This window comes from Sturnira hondurensis, unplaced genomic scaffold (genome assembly GCF_014824575.4).
Source record: "Sturnira hondurensis isolate 20B ecotype Veracruz unplaced genomic scaffold, ASM1482457v3 Scaffold0006413, whole genome shotgun sequence".
NCBI lineage: Eukaryota > Metazoa > Chordata > Mammalia > Chiroptera > Phyllostomidae > Sturnira > Sturnira hondurensis.
In genome coordinates this window covers 27,505,397-27,522,336 of record NW_028079044.1, presented here as the reverse complement: position 1 = coordinate 27,522,336, position 16,940 = coordinate 27,505,397, and the positions used below count along the sequence as shown (strand labels likewise).

At 50.2% G+C, this 16,940-nt stretch overlaps 1 protein-coding gene across 4 annotated transcripts in view; it reads left to right on the top strand.

The window, feature by feature from the left end:
- Window positions 1-10,764, top strand: part of NCALD (neurocalcin delta) — a 155,867-nt gene extending 145,103 nt beyond the window's left edge. For all 4 annotated transcript variants that reach the window (XM_037048302.1, XM_037048301.1, XM_037048304.1 and 1 more), the window contains 2 exons: window positions 8,307-8,412; window positions 9,970-10,764. In XM_037048302.1, the coding sequence (XP_036904197.1) occupies window positions 8,307-8,412; window positions 9,970-10,067 (204 nt within the window). In that variant the 3' untranslated portion in view covers window positions 10,068-10,764. The remainder of the gene's footprint in view (window positions 1-8,306; window positions 8,413-9,969) is intronic.
- Window positions 10,765-16,940: the final 6,176 nt, after the last annotated feature.

Genomic DNA, 16,940 nt, shown 5'->3' with positions numbered 1-16,940 from the left:
AGTCATTGCAAACAGAGCGCCGAGCTTAGTGCCTGTCACGGGGTGTCGAGAAATGTCTGCTGCTGTTATTCCATAGAAGTTTCCCCAGCTGGGACAGGGTATTTTCCTGCAAAATAAGAGACAGTCATTTCTCACTCAAAGACCAAGGCAATAGAGAGAATCTTTTATTAACTCTAAAGTTAAATTTACCTAGTCATAAAGTATATATTCACAAAAAAGGGGGGTAATCCAGCTAAACCTCCAGTTGGTGGAACTCACAGAAGATCTTGTACAGATGACTTTAGGGGCTCCTGGCCTCCTTCACCTGTTGTCTTTCTTGCTAAACACCAGCCCCTCTGGGAAGAAGCTAAAAGTTACGGGCTGCTTCAATGTTCACAGGGCTCCGATGAGAGAAAGATCACCTTCCTGGGAGAGAGTATGGTTGGCACCAGAAGTTCCCCAAATCCGAACTGTGGACTTGAGCCCGCAGGTGCACTTCGTGCATTGGGACCGTGGGAATGGCCTGTTTGGATTTGTTCTCAAGTTCAAGTCATGTTCTCATGTACAGTCTGACGTAGTAGTTGGACCCCCAGCAGCTCTCAGGGAGTTCACTTTAAAGACTAGGTTGGAATAGTTTCTAATTATCCCATTCATTACTGGGATGTTAATGATTGCTTTGAAACTACTTAGTGTTCAAATACTGTTGTCTTGGAATCAGTTGCAATCCCCCTTAGTTGCAATTCTGGGTTAATTGGCACTTTTGATGAAGACAGAATGAACCTCAGAATGCCTTTTGTTTATCTTTTCACACCTTTCGTGTGAATGAAATCTGAAGGAAGGAGGTTGGACGTACCCTGGCGGTCCATCACAGATTTCATTTTTGAGTACAGGCTGCGAACCAAAGGGTCCAAGGTTTGATTCCCAGTCAGGGCACATGCCTGGGTTGCTGGAAGCTCCCCAGTGGGGGGCACATGAGAGGCAACCACACATCGATGTTTCTCTACCTCTCTTTCTCCCTCCCTTCCACTCTCTAAAAATAAATAAATAAAATCTTTTAAAAAAGAATTTAAAAAAGATTTCATTTTTGTTTCTTTTAGCATATGGGGAGAAGAATTTGTTTCTGATTCACTCATGTGGTGAATAAGGCATACATAGCTGTAGAGCAACCGGATGAGGAGGTGGCCATGCAAAGGTCTGCCCTGCGGTAGCACCAAACTCACAGGCTAACCCCGCCCAGTTGTGAGTACCAACTGGGACCATTTCAGGCAACCGGACTGTAAATATTTGTATCTCAGAGAACAAAAGTCAGGACCAGGGAGACTTCTGTACATCCTTTTTGGATCCACTTCCTGAGTGGCACTTGAATTTTTTTCTCCCAGTGATCTTTCTAAATTGGTGTCATCGACACTATAATCCTTGGGGGCCTGAAACACTGTGCTCTTCTGATTCTGAAATAAAAATGGGGCATGGAGGGAGCTTCTAGTCCATCGTGATATGGCCTCTGGGAATTCAGCTCCTAACTCTTGCCTAATTCTCAATTATAAATATGGACCACAAATGTCACTCTGGAATGCAACTTAGATTTCTTTCCTGGAGGAAACTCTTGAAAGCAATTACTTACACTGGTGACTTTCTCTTAGAAGGAACCTTAGCGCTTGCTTATTAGTCGTGTTTGGTTGTGCCTTTTCTTATTAGGGGATTGATCTTACCATGCCAAGCCACACTATAGTTTGAGTTTAACCCTTTGCATTGAGCACCCCACCTGGCAGTGTGAGTGAGGTCTACCCTCTCTGGCTCCTCCCTCCCAGTCTCCTCTGTGGACTCCTGTTCCTTCTGCTCCCTGCACACGGCTATTCCCAAGCAGTGTGCCAGCCACAGCACTTTTCTCCTTTCATTCCCTCCAGCAGTTTCATCTTCTCTGTGCGTGTTATGGGCTGGTCATGGTGCTAAGTCCTCTTCACACTGTATTAGTTTCCTAAGGTTGTCATAACAAAGTACAGTCAACTGGGTAGCTTAGAACAAGAGGAACTTATTCTGTCACAGTTCTGGAGGCCAGAAGTCCATAATCAAGGAGTGGGCAAGGTTGGTTTCTTCTGGAGACTTCCTAAGGGCTATCTATCTGTTCCATGCCTCTTTCCTAGCCTCAGGTGGTAGCTGGCCATCCTGGGTGACTTTTGTCTTGCAGGTGTATCCTCTCCTCTCTGCCTCCCTTGTCACGCGACATTCTCTCTGTATGCCTGTGTCCAAATTTTCTTCTTTTCAGGACACCAGTCATTGGACTGATTGGGGCCTGCCCTAATCTAGTGTGATCTCATTTTTAACCTGATTACATCTTCAAAAACCCTATTTCCAAATCAGGCTCACAGGTTCTGGATGGACATGGTTTTCTGCAGAACACTAGTCAACCTAATACACATAGGTGATTTCATTTGATCCTCACGACAACCTTAATTGGCCCCATTTTATGGATGAAAATACAGATTACATGCAAATCTTCACCTCTGCTAATTTCAACTGTTGATGGACATCGCAAGATGTTGTGCTGGTACCTCAAGGTCAACATTCCAAACACAAACTCATTATTGCCCCCCTACCCCCCAAACACAAACTCCAGAATGCCTGTTTAGGACAGTCCAAGGGTCCTTTGGAAGGGGCTGTTTGAAGATGCCTTTGCAGAACACTTCACATAAGATAGAAAAATATTAACTACCCGTATCTACATATGATGGGTACTACCAGTGACTTGAAATATGACAAGACAGTGGTAGAAGGAATAATGGATTTAAGAAAACATTAAGAAGGCAGTTTTAATAGGTCTGGTGACAGCCTGGATATGATGACAGGTGGTGGAGAGGTGCCAGGGCTCTCTTTGACTTGATTATAGGATGATGATAGGGCTCTTTACAAAATAATAAAGTTGGGGGGTGGAGAACTATGAGTTTGCTTCAAGTAAAATCTTGCATGAAACCTAATGTACGAATGGAGCTGCTTAGTTGGAAGGAGGCGGGGCCTCTATTTTTCCCCTTATCTTCCCTCCACCTGCAGACGTGCCGAAAGCGCCACCTCCGTAGACTGTTAGGAAAGTCACTTACTTGACATATTCTTCCAGCTCTACATAAGAACGTCCTATACCATTCCAGATACATAGCCATTCTTCCAATTTTGAATGTGTTTCCAGGAAATATTCCAGTGGCCTCCCTCCACCCCCTTTTCTGGTATGTGATAGCCTTCTAAGGAGGGGGCTGACCTTCACCTAGAATCTAAAAACAGCCCTGTACTGCCTCACTTCTTTTGTCCTTGGTTGGTTGTGGGGCCTCGGACGTCCTTCCTGTTAGAAGACCCTACATCTTCAGATGAGAGGAGTCAGTCTGGTCTCCTTAGAGGGGTGAGCTTTAACTCTTGGGATTGTACCTGCCCCCCAACAAATTTTATGGGTTTGGACGGGAGTCCTTCCTTTCCAACATTCCAAGAGGAAAATAGAAAGAAAGATATAGGAAGACCGTAAGGAAGCTGGCGAGGCCCCTGGCCACGGGGCCTGCAAAGGGCAGCCAGAGCTGGGCTCGTGGGTGTCCCCTTGCTCTGCATTTGTCCGGAGACAAGAATGGGGTTCTTCAAGTTTAATTAAAAACAGGATGTCCCCGCTGGGCCTCTCATGGATGTTGCTAAAAATAAAGTAGGGAAGTAGCCTGGCCTCTTTATGGTTTAATCCCATTAATTTGGGGGTGTGGAGGTGGGGGTGCAATTGGAGCTAGTAAAAGACGTGATTTGTTTCAGATTGCTGTCTGGAGTTGTCTTTCCCTCTTTGTGCTGTGAAGTCCTGGATTCTGAAGTTCTAATACCATCAGCACTGGGCCGTTGGTGCCATGGGAAGGGAGCAAAGGGACAGACAGCACCCTAAATGTGATTCTGCCAGGCTGTCATCGTCTTACTCTCGGGATCACTGGGACTTGTCACCCCAGCTCTTTGCTCACTGCTCCAGTCCCACCCACGTCATAGACATGGTTTTGTGTACTTCCTGTCTGCGAGTTGATGCACATTTGAAAAACAAAAACCATCTCATTGGAGTGCTATGAGAGCCATCTGTAAATGTGGGTCTCTTCACGGAGCCCTCACTCCCACCCCGACCCCACAGGGTACTCAGACATTAGCCTTTTGCTCCCCGTTTGCACATATGTTCATGTAAGGGCATCCTGACTTTGTTGTTGTTTGTCTTTCTTTTGTGTTGTATTAACCTTCTTATTCCTCTGTCCCAACCCCACTCCTTTTGCCTAACGGCTGACTCTTCGGCTGAGACTTCTGTTGAGTGTGAGAGCCTCATTTTCTGGTACAAACCCATTTGTCTCCTGGGTCGTTCCTTCATTTGTTCAACCAAGAGTTTTAGGGAGTAATCTGTAGGTTATTACACAGCTGACTTCCCATTGCAATGCCATAATGATAATTTTGTGAGCCCCAGTTATTAGAGGCTCAGAGCCACAAGGAATGCTTCGGATTGGTGGGTTTTACTTGCCACCAGAGGGCCCAGACATCGTGTAGGCGCAGGCTTCCATAATGATTATTAAGGCATTATGAGAATCACCATACCCATCTAAGTGCTTTGGTCTTCATTGTGGTGTCTCCCAAGCCCGGTGCCAGAGGACCGGTGAGATATAAAATAAAAAAGAGCCCCTCAGTCTTGTTAATAAATGAATCCCCATCGCCTAGCACACAGTAGGCACTCAGTAAGTATTAGATTATGAATAATCATTTTTCATTCTCTCAATACCACTGCCTACAAATAAGGGAATAGCAGTAATCGGAGAAGTAGATGGAGATAATACATTTGAACTTCTTAGCAGTCCCATCTGTGCGCTGCTCGTTGGAGAAACACCAGTACTGTGGTCTCTAAGTACACAAGGCCCAGGGGTCTCTCTCTGCCCGCTCTGGCTCCCCACCTTGTGCCCACTCCCCTGCACGCTCTCTCAGCCTTCTTACCGTTTCCCCCGCCTCCGTGTCTACACGTGTGTTTCGCTCTGTCCTTTACCTCTCTAAGCTCTATGTTTTGTTCACCTCTTTGCTCAGTCTTCACTCCTCAGGGCAGCCTAGACAGACTCTCCTGACGAGGCCCAGCATCCCCAACACATCACCGCCTAAAACCACACCCCTTCCTTTCTGGCACTGCTTTCAACAGAGGTTTTATATGCATGTCTTTGGTTGTTTGAATAATGTTGGTCTGCCTTATTTATCAGTAAACCCGTGATGGCAAGGATAGGGTAGATGGTAAGGCCTGGTATGTAGTAGTTGATCAATAGTGATTTGGTGCATGATGGAGTGAATGGGTGAGTGACTGAGCTTGGGCTGGGGCAGTGAATGAAGAGCAGGCATCCCCCTGACCTGGGGTCTGTGAGTGGGATCCTCAGTCCCCGGGCCCTGAAGTTGTCTGCAGCATCCAGTGTGTATCCAGGAGCCAATTTGAAGGGTTTCTAAGGTGAGAGCCCGTCATTTCCGACAGACTGAGAGTTTTCACATAAATATATATAATTATATGAAGAAAAGGAGAAGAAAAAGAAAAGAGGGTGGGGAAATGAGAAAAAATTATGAAAGGGTAAGGGAGGAGCTTGAGAATGAGAAGCATAAGAAAGAACATTGAGAGAGGACGAGAAGCATGAAGAAGGTGCTGGGATGGGGAACAGTTATTCCTGAATGAATCCGCTAAAGTTAGTGAGCGTAAGCCCACGCCAACCCCGTGTTCGGGACTCACAGGGGGTCGGTGAATAGCCAGAGCCGTTAGCCACCCTCACATCTGAAATGGCAGTGTCCTGGGTAACTACAAGTTGGAGTGAGGGGAATGAAATGATTCAGGAGAGGTTTAGATGGAGCCATTTGAGAGGAAGGAAAATTATGCATAGCAGAGAAGAAAAAAAGACCATAGAAGGCTTCCTGGAGGAGGGTAACATATCAGTCTGCTCTTAGCACACAGATAGGATTTCAAGGTAAGAGAAGAGAGACAGGTAAGCACTCAGATAAGAGTCTAAACAAAGCTGCTGGTCCAGGAAACCAAGGTGTGGGTTGGACGGGTTGCCAGGCTCACTACAACCTCTGCAAAGCCTCTGAACCGGGGGATCCGTCTTTTGGCCAGTTCCAGACACGCAGCAGGTGGCACCCAGAGGTACCAAGTGAGATGAGTTTCCTGAGGCCAGACCAGACTCAGGGAAGGAATAAAGAGCCCCCAAAGTCGAGGCCATGTCACACATGTATCCTTTAGACTTCGGCCAAAAAAGTTAAGTTACAGTTTGCTGCTCAATGCTCTTCCCATATCACCTCTACAACTTGTGAAGCTGGTCAGCTCCTGCTCCTTGAAAGAGGTCGTACTTACGTGATCTAGTGCAACACTAGATGCTGTTTTTGTTGTTGTTTTAAGACTCCTGTGCTTGTGAATTCACAGGACATTTAGATTGCTCGTAAGCTTGACATTCCTGTGAGGTATGTGTGTGTTCCTCAGCTGGTGTCCCAGTTCCCAGACACTGGGTCAACAGCTACGAGAAGAGCTTCCAGTAGGAGAAAGAACGCAAAGGAAAGGGTGCTAGGTCTCCAGATACTGCTGGCCTAGAAAGACTTTCTTCTGCAGCAGGGGGAAATGGGGACAACTGTAACTGGACAATTTTAAAAAAAAAGAAAAAGAATGAAAGACTTCTGCTTTCTACTCTTGTTACTAAATATTTACCTGGCCTGTGAAATCCAAGCATCTCTTTTTCCCACTTGGACAGCTACCTCTCTGTAGCCTTTTCTAGTTTCCCCAAGGAGTCAGGTTTCCCCAGCAGCTTGGCACGGGGCGCACTCACCCCAGCACAGATGGCGGTGTAGGCCTGGGCTGGAGGGGACGGCGGGTAGGAGTCCGTGTGTGGCTTGCTCCTTGCCTCCAGAGCGCGCTTTCATGAATGTTTCTTGGGAAAGTTGACTGTGGCCAAGTTTATCCCAGGGACACCCGTGGTCCCAGACAAGGCCACGGCTGTGAGCTTGACCTTCCTCCCAGACAGAATCGCTGCAGAGGCAGCGCTCAAGTTCAGTGAGAGTTTTGGGTGACTTCAAGACAGACTCAGGAAGCCTGGCCTGAGGGGTCCCCAAGGGGCGAGATCAGCCCAAGGGCAGCACACTGGTGAGTCCCCTTTTCACTCTGGTGTTACCAGTGAGAGTAGAATATTTACCCCCGCCCCCCAGAACATTTTAGGGACTCAGGGCAGGCTGATCCTAAATAAGACTGTAAAGCAGGTAAGTTCAGCCTTCAGTATCAGTCTTGCTCCCATTTCTCATCTGGAGGCTGCCTGCCCTTGGCTGTCTTGCTTCCCTCCTCCCTCCAACTCCACTGCACATGGAGTTCCAGAACTTTCTGTATTTTTGTGTCCATCCTCTGGCAAAATTCACATCTAAAACTCCTTCCCAGAGCTAAAGTTCCCAAAGTAAATCTGATTAGCACTCATGATCTGGGGATGAAAACAATGACTTTCCTTTTTTTTCCCCACATAAAACTGCATCTGACAACCAGGGCCCTTTCTGGGGGGAGGGGGGTGGTTCACAGTGGTGGGGAGGCTGGCTCAGTGCTGCTCACAGAGCTCTTTCAGGAGGGCCCCCTTTTCTCGTCAGGTTTCAGATGGGCCCAGTCTATCTGAAGCCTGACACTGCATAATTAGTTAGGCCAGACCGTGGATGGCAGGTTGTTCCCCTTTTGGGGACATTTAGGAACTTGCTGAGAAGGAATGTGAGACGATTGTCGCATACAAGGGGACAGGCACTGGATGGGTGGGTAACACCTGTCTGTGAGACCAGGGCCCCCACTTGCAGACTGTCAGGTGCATAGCTTCCTGAGTGTCCTAGCTGGAGACCACAGCCGACACCAACCTGTCCCTCTGGCCTGAGGAGTGTCACCTGCAGCCTTCTCCTAGAAGTGGGGTCCTCAGAACGGCAGCATCAGCATCACACAGGAGCTTGTTGGAATTGCAGAATCTGACACCCCCCTTTCCACCTCCCAACCCACCCTACCCAGTCGGATTCTGCATTTTCACAAGATTCCCAGGGCATTCATTTGCGCATTGAAGTTTCACACCCAGGGGTCTGGTGGGTCTCCCTGACAGCTGTCACTCCTGAAGTTTCTCAGTGTCGCAGCAAAGCTCTACGGCCATCAGAGACTGTGCATCTGTTTCCGCAACACATCAGCAGGCTCTGGGGCCAGGCCCCGTGTGAAAGGGGAGCATTCCCTCACTTCACCCCTGTATCGGGGAGATTTAATGACAGGGCTATTGTGGGCCGATGCAGCCCATGTTTTCCTCTTCCCACTGTGTTGCGTCTGTCCCCAGGCGATCTACAAGATGGTTTCCTCCGTAATGAAAATGCCTGAAGATGAGTCAACCCCAGAGAAAAGGACAGAAAAAATCTTCCGCCAGATGGACACCAATAGAGATGGTAGGTGGCTGAGGCCGCTTCACTCTGCTCCGAGCTGGGCTGCTGGAGGGGCTGGGGGTGTCCAAGCAGGGAAATGCCACTTGGGGACAAGATACTGGCCACAAGGACCTGGCTCACAGCCCTTTCTTTGTAAAAGTGGCTCCTCCTGCCTGCTCTGTGGAGCAGGCCAGAGAAGGAGTAGGGTGGGGACAGGCCCAGCCCAGAGCAGGCTGGGTCCCTGCAGGTGAGCTAGTGAGAAAGTGGGGAGGGACTTGGTGTCATTCTACCCAGGCCCTGGTGGCTTTCCCCTGGCTGGCTGGGGTGTTAGCAGGCTCTCTCTCACTCACTCTGTGTTTGGTTTCGCGGAGCCAAGTGGGCCCCCACGGCCTTGGGTGGGTGGATGGGGGAGGGGAGGGAGGGGTGGTACCTCAGGGTGGTACCAAAGTGGTCAAGGGACCACTGTCATCTCCTTTCCCTCATGCCAGCCTTTACACCTGAGGAAACTGTCACCATTTCAACCAGTGCCTGAGCCCGGGCATAGCTCATAAAACATGGCCAGGACACAAGGCTTAGGGCCTGCTCTGCATATTGAGAATCAATAGATAAATTAACTCCTGCCTTTTCCCTTCATGTAGATAAGGTGAATTTGGCTAACCAAGAACTAGGATCTGGGGGAAGGGGTTGTGGCTGAGGGGAAGACAGACTTTACTGGGGTGGAAGGTAAAGACTCCAATAGATGGCACCCCTCCGGCCTGGAGCTGGAATTAGTCGAGAAATAAAAGGCAATAGAGGCCAGAGGTCCGAGCTTCATTGAAGGATGCAGTTCAGTGGGCGTGGGGGCCAAACCCACAGCAGCTGGGAGCACACAGACCCTGGGAGGACAGAGAAAGCAGCAGCAAAGCTGAGTGGAAAGGCCTGGCAGCTCCTCCCAGGGAGGGGCCCTCTGCCAGCACCAGAAATGGAGGAGAAACTTTGCCTCCTTCCAACAGCCTGAGAGAGGGACCTTCTGGAAGGGACACATGTAGGAGTGATATCCCAGGGGGCTGTCAGGGTAGGAGAAAAGCACCCCAGTTGACAGGAGGGACTGGGGGCACCCCTCTGCCTTGCCCACACACCCCTTTATTTTCCTTACTGCATGTGCTGTCCAAAAAGGGCCGTCCCTTAGCTATCACGGTGGCCTCATGCAGAGGCCCAAGTGACCCCCAAGTGACCTGAAGGAGCCCGGAGTCTCCAGTGACATCTGGGCCCCCAGGCCCAGAGAGCCCAGCTCGGTCTCATGAAGGCCCGGGGCCATTCCTTCCACAAACACTGAGTGAGCCCCACAGGGTGGAAAAGTCAAGAGGGCAGGGGTCACATCAGGGCCACCCAGCACCCTGCCAGGCCAGGTGCACAGTGGGCTCTCAGGAAGAAATGTGTGTGGGTCTTACATCCAGAAGACACAGTGTGGGCCTCAGGGCAGGTGTGGGCCCACAGGCACAGCGGGAGCCGTCACTGCCTCCGAGATGCAGTGGGAAGAGCGTAGGTTCGCCAGCTGCCACCTGCCACCACTCACCCGTGCTCCATTCTCCCGCTGTCTAGGAAAACTCTCCCTGGAAGAGTTCATCCGAGGGGCCAAGAGCGACCCGTCCATCGTGCGCCTCCTGCAGTGCGACCCCAGCAGCACCGGCCAGTTCTGAGCCTGCGCCCCACGAATCGTAGAGCTGCTTGTGTTCCCTTTTGATTTTTCTTTTTAACTTTTTTTTTTTGGCCAAATATTGATGGTGATGCTGTTCCCTGTGCGGTCAGATGCACCTTCCTCATGACGCCTTCAGCTTCTTCTGTGGTGGACGCTTCCTGGGGGTGCCCCGAACCCCAACGCTTGTGGAGAGCATGTGCGACCTGCACAGACTTTGTGGTGTTCGTTGTTCTGACGACTTTTAATCGTCATTATTATTTCCTCTTGATTCTAATGTCTCTGTTCTAACACCGAAGACTTGGAGAGGCAGAAAAAGGGAAACCAATCTGGTGCCGGGATGGGACGGCAGGCTTTGAGGGGCTTGTTGGAAAAACAAAACTCCGCCCGGGTCTGTTGTCACACGTGCCTGAGGGGCGATGGCGCTGGACGTAGGCTTCCCAAAGTAAGAGTAAGGAAGCTTCTGGGGCCAGGCTGTTAAAGGGACCTGCGGAAGTCCCCCTCGCAGGCCTGCCCTACCCCATTCCCAGCGGGCTGTAGTTTTTAAGCTGTGAACATTTCAAGATAAATTAGTAGCAACAAGGAAAAGATGGCTCAGCTCTTTTTTCACAGGTTTACACTAGTTGAGCTAGGATGAGTTTCTTTGGAAATTAATCACAAATGGCAACATATATTCCAAGACCAGACCCATCTTGTTGCCTCTTGTGATTTAAAAAAGAAAGAAAGAAAGAAAGAAAGAAAGAAAGAAAGAAAGAAAGAAAGAGAAAGAAAGAAAGAGAGAGAAAGAAAAGAATGCTGTATATAAAATATTGGGTATTGCAGACCAAATTAAGTGTTTTGCCTTGTTTAAATAAAATGCATGTGTAGTAAGCACTAATCCGAACTTATTACAGAAGACTGTTTCTAGTAGCTTATTGTGAAGTAAGCCAACTATAATGAACGTCTGTGTCTTGTTTTACAGTCATATCTGTCTTTGCACAAATGCACCCATCAACAGGTATATTTTATATATTCCAGAAAAGTACCAAGTAACCATGACTAGGCCCCAAACTGAATTGTGAACGCCTTTCCAGAGTAGCGGTGCCTGGGGACAGAAGCAGAGCAGGCTGAAGGGGGCTCATCCATTGAAGCGCCAGAGGGTCAACCTTAGGAGAGAGATGAGGCGATGGCTTGACCGCCAGCCCCGCAGCTCATTGGCAGCATTATTTGGGGGGTGATCAATATTCTGGAGACCCGGTAGGGACTCCCCGGTGGTTGAATCCACGTGAACAGTTAGGGAGCTGCATCGGAAAGGACCACTTTCTGGGCCTCGGCTGGCCCTACCGGGAGTTGGAGGTTGAACCATCATCTGATTCAGCGTGAAGAAGCCAGGGGCGAGTGTGTCTGATTTCCAAGTCCTGCTATGGGAAATTGAAAGGTGTTTTCCGTCACCGTGTTCTTTGAATGCAGATCTTTATTTCCAGAAGCGACAGCACAAATTTGATTTGTGGTCCGTCAGGGGACCTCATACCCATTAATCGGAACGTAAAGTTAAGAGAAAAAATTGCAGGTCGCAGGGGAGTGACATTTTGGTAGGCAGTAAGCATGAGGAAACCCAAACACTCAGCTGCCCCAAGAGAAGGCAGTGAGGTTCCCCGGTAGGCCTGTCTGCTGTCCCAGAGAGATAGATGTCGTAAGCTTGAGAAAGATGACTCTGAGCTTCTTCCAACCTCCAGATTCTTGGATATTACTTGAATCCATTTCAACGGGTAGCAAAAATCCAAACTGGTGTGGTTGACCAAAATGAACCAATTGTGCAGGATGAAATTTTGAGACCTGGACTCAGTGAAAGAATTTTAATTCTCCTCTGAGTGTCACTTTCTCATAGTGTTTTATCCTGAGACTTGCCAAGTTCCTCTGTGGCCTGAGTGGTAAAATCTAGTTTTGAAAAGTAGGGAATTAACCTAAGACATGGAGTGCAGAGGGGGCAAGGTGACCCAGCACCTCTATCCACAGTGCTCAGGAGTCACGCCTAATTTTCACCGGATCTTGATTAAAGATCTAATCCCCCCTTTAATTCTCCTTAGATGCTGAAGCGAGTGAATGTTTGGGAAACCCACTGGGCTCTGCCCTTGGTCACCATAGCTTGTTAAGCCAGCCTCGTTTATTCCCTGGAACCTGGAGCTGGAGTGTGGGGCAGGGAGGAGGGTCTCCAGCTGTTTAGGAAAGAAAACGAGAGCCAGACGCATGGCTAATGAACGCCAACACACCCCGGATGTACGGAAATAGCCCTCATCCTGGCCTGCCATTGACCCTGTCTGTATTTTCTCGGGGGTTGTTTTTCTTCTCCTCCTTCTTCCCGGGAAAGCCTTTGCATGTCTAATCCAATGCACTCCTTTTTGGCCGAGGAACTCTGCAGCACCCAGAAGGCTGGATGCCTGAAGGTTTATGTCACTCCTATGCCGGGCTGCTCATTGTCATTGCCATGTTGAGGGACCCCTGGAAATGGATTCTGCTCTGTCTGAAATTGAGCCAGGCTGTGATGTTCAAGGGAGTGGAATAAAGTGGCTTATAAATTGAAGGATGATATAGAGTTCTTGACTGTTCATACCCTTGTTTAGCGGGGAAGGGGTGCCCAAGGTGCTGCCCCGCCTGTCCTGACGCCCCAGGAACACCTGCCACAGCGCACGGGATGATAAACCAACTCATCCGCTGCATCACGTGGAGCGGAGCCCACACCCGTTGACTCCGTTGCTCTAGCTCGGCAGTCGAGCGTGTTGGGTGTTGAACGGTTGTCTGCGTCGTGCAGTCTCCATGCTGCTCCAGCTGAATCTGTGCCCAGGGAGGGTCCAGGTGCTGGTCTGGTCTCCTCCTGGGTATGCGTTCTGCTCTGGAGAGACAAAGGAACCAGGGTTTGTGAAAGGGGGTGTGGGAGAGGCTGCGAGCCCCAGGCCCCATCCAAAAGCATCCTTGATCTCCACTTGGGCCTCCTTATGTCCTTCCCCTCGTGGCCCTCACTTTCTTTTCATCTCCTCTCCTTCCTCACAACTGCAGCTACAAACTCTGTCTCTCACATGGGGTGTGATGGAATGAGAAACTGAGGCAGCGTCCTCCTCAGTGGGAAATCAATATCCTCCTCTCCTTTCCCTCTTGGTCTGAAGAAGAGTCAGTAGAAAAGATGCCGTGACACAGAGCCCACACCTTCAAAGCCAATTCAGATCAACTCTGTGTTTGTTTTTTGCGGCCGTGGGCCCTGCCTCCAGCACAGAGGGCCATTCGTGTGGGAAACAGGGGGCCGAGTGCCAGCTATAGTAGGAGCCCCATGGGCCAGCTAGACCTCACGTAGGAGTTGAGTCAGCCGGGAGCAGACTCAACAGTTTCAGTTCAGGCCCAGTGATACAGTTTCTGCCCGATACAGTTTCTGTTCAGGCCCAGTGATGGCCTCGATGCCCAGGAGCACTGAGCCTGGATAACCACGTGTGACCCGTGGCAGTGATTGTGAGAAGGTGGCCGGGAGCCTCCACCCCGACTAGGAGGCTGCAGTCCCACTCTTACTGGAGGCCAACCTGGCCATTTCCAGCCAATTCCCAAGCCCAGGGCCCCTATTTTCAGGGTATTGTCCCCATACCTCAACTCAGCTGGCTCCCCTCACAGCCTAGTCCAGGCGTGGAGGGCACACGTCAGCTGAGGAGGAGATGGGGTGTGCTCTCGGCCACACAAAAGAGAACTGTTCACAAGAACTCTCTTTGGAAGAAATAAAGATGCTTCACGTTTGCCCTCCCATCTTTGTCAGGAGATGCTTAGCACTCTCCTGGAACTTTCTGTTTTTTAATGTGGCTTGAAGAAATAAGAGAAAGAACATTGAGCCCTGTGTCTTCCAAGCAGTAGAGTATCAGTGAAATCCATCTAAAATAGAAAGATTGTTGCAGAGTGAAAGATGCTCGGGCCAAGGGTATAATCAATGGTGTATTCATTTCAAACAGGCTTCTTGGTACTTGAGTGCCAACCATGTGTCGGGACTTAGAGAGGTCCTGGGCACTTGCCGCACCGGGTACTGATGTGCCCGGGCCTGGTCCCAGACGCGCCTGGGGTTGCAAACCATGGTACTCCGAGAACATTCCACAGTGTGGTGTTAACTCCCTAGGGCAGCTCAGAGAGGGGTCAGGGCCCCGAGAAAGCTTGTATCATGACTGCTTTTCTCCACACTATTCCAGGAAATGGATGGCAGTTTAACAGTTTTCTAGAAGAGACGGCGAAACTGCTTCAAAACTCTGGACGGCCCAGCTTGCCAACCCCATTAAATACTCATAGTCCTGCCATCAATGTCACACGCAGACAGAGGGCGCACCCTCTCTCCAAACGTGCCTTTCCAATATCAGTGTTTAGTCATGCTGCTGGGCTCCCATTGAGTGTTCAGTGCTGGACCAACACAGTACCAAGCACTACAGTCCTGGAGTTGTGTGTGTGTGTGTGTGTGTGTGTGTGTGTGTGTTGGGGGTGGAAGGCTTGGATAGGAGTTACTAGCAAAGAAGTAGGAGGTCGGGCTCACGGCTCAGCTGGTAAGTAAGTCTGTCCAGCACCTTAAAAATGACTATGAAGGAGCTCACGCTCTGTCTGATGGATGGCTGGTTCTTTCTTGACTGGTGCATGAAAGAGCTGTTTGCTACCCAGGGAATGAGCGGGTGGCATTTGCCTTTAGTGGCCTTCTAACATCCCCTTCCTCTCTTTTGCTACTTTTGAATGGTTAGAGCCCAGGCCCCACTGTTTCCAAAATACCCATGCGCCCATTTAGCTCAGAGAAGTGTAGGGATGAAGGACCCTGCAGACAGAGGGCGTGTTATGCTGAAGCGGTGGGCCAGGAAACCCACTCGGGGACTCTTTTCATGTAAAAGTAGAGCCCCTGCCTGACCAGTGTGGCCCAGTGGGTTGGGCATCATCCTGCAAGCTGAAAGGTCACTGGTTCGATTCCCAGTCAGGGCCCATGCCTGGGTTGTGGGCCAGGTCCCCAGTAGGGGGCTCATGAGAAGCAACCGATCAATCTTTCTCTCCCACATCGATGTTTCTCTCCCTCTTTTCCCTTCTTTCTAATAAAAAAAAAGTCTTTTAAAAAAAGAAAATAGAAAAGTAGAGCCCCAGTGAATCCCTGTTAGAGACCATTTTATTTTTAGAAAAGATTTTATTTATTTCTAGAGAGAAGAGAAGGGAGGGGGAGGGGAGGAGAAACATTGGCGTGATGTGAGAAACATCTATGAGTTGCTTCTTGCGTGTGCCCCAGCTGGGGACCGAATCGGCGGCAACCCAGGCGCATGCTCTTGCTGGGAATGGAAACGGCAACCTTTTGCTTTGCAGGACGATACCTAACCCCCTGAGCCACACCGGTCAGGGCCTATTGGAGACCGTTTTAGAAGGCGTTAGCTGTGGTGACCACCGAGGCGCCTGTTCGGATCTTCTGTTACAAGAACCTGATTCTGAAAGCACAGCGGATTGACAGGCTCCGGCTGCAACATTTGGAGCCACGTGTGCTCCCTCTGGGGCAACGCTCTTCCCCGGCTGCTCCCTCTCAACGCACAAGTTGGGGTTATTAGGATCCCAGACGGGATTCTTCCCATCAGTGACCTTTGCTCAGGGACTCCCCACCGGCCTAAGACAGTCTGGGGCTCCTCCTGCCCAAGCTTCCTTCCTTCCCTTTCTCCTTTTCCAGGGGACCAGTCTGCATGCTCTCCCCGTCTCCTCCCGCTTGTTTCCCCTTCGCATGAATTCCCCCAATAAGTCTCCTAAATATCTCATCCCATCTTGGCTTCTGCTTCTTGGAGGATCTGAACTGACGGCCATCCCTTCCCCATTGCTGTTGACCCTCAGAAACGTAAGGCCCAGACACGGAAGTTGGCAGCCTTCCCAAAGTGAGGTTCTCGTGGGTGACCTCCCATCACATTGTGAAAGGCTGAGGGTAAGGGGGGTTTCTGTGCCTTAGGACAGAGGGGATATTGGATCCGACTCCCCGGGGGGTAAACGGAGCTATTAGTGTGCTGATGACTCCAGGCTGTTATCACCTCACACATCTACCTCTGTCCCCAGAATGTCCCATAGCACCTGGTCCATAGTAACTCAGCTGAATTGGTACAGAGCAAGACCCTGTGGCCTTCACAACTAGTCATCCTCGCTACCCAACCACAGCCCAGTGCAGGGAGGTCGGAGGGGGCATTAGCACACGTGGTGAGCCAAGTTCACTGGGCAGCAGGGCAAGGACTGCCATGGGCCAAGGGAGGGACTGCTCCAGGGAAGGTGTGGAGGCCAGCCGCATCCTCAGCAGGANGGGTAAACGGAGCTATTAGTGTGCTGATGACTCCAGGCTGTTATCACCTCACACATCTACCTCTGTCCCCAGAATGTCCCATAGCACCTGGTCCATAGTAACTGAGCTGAATTGGTACAGAGCAAGACCCTGTGGCCTTCACAACTGGTCATCCTCGCTACCCAACCACAGCCCAGTGCAGGGAGGTCGGAGGGGGCATTGGCACACGTGGTGAGCCAAGTTCACTGGGCAGCAGGGCAAGGACTGCCATGGGCCAAGGGAGGGACTGCTCCAGGGAAGGTGTGGAGGCCAGCCGCATCCTCAGCAGGACCCTACTAGGCCAGGGAACGCGGACCACAGCAAAAGGCCTCAAGGCCCATTTCTAATCCCACGATCTCTCCAGAAACCTCCATATGCACTTCTCCAAACCTCCTCTGCCCTCCCCAGTGGTCCAGACATAGAGGCTGCTGGGAATGCCACTGGGGTCAGTCAGAGAAGGCTGTCTGGAGGTAAGTTTTGAGTACAGATTTGAAAGCTGTGGACAAGGATAGAGAGAGAGAAGGTACGATGTGGAAGAACAGCGAAGTGCTGTTGGTTTGGCAAAAA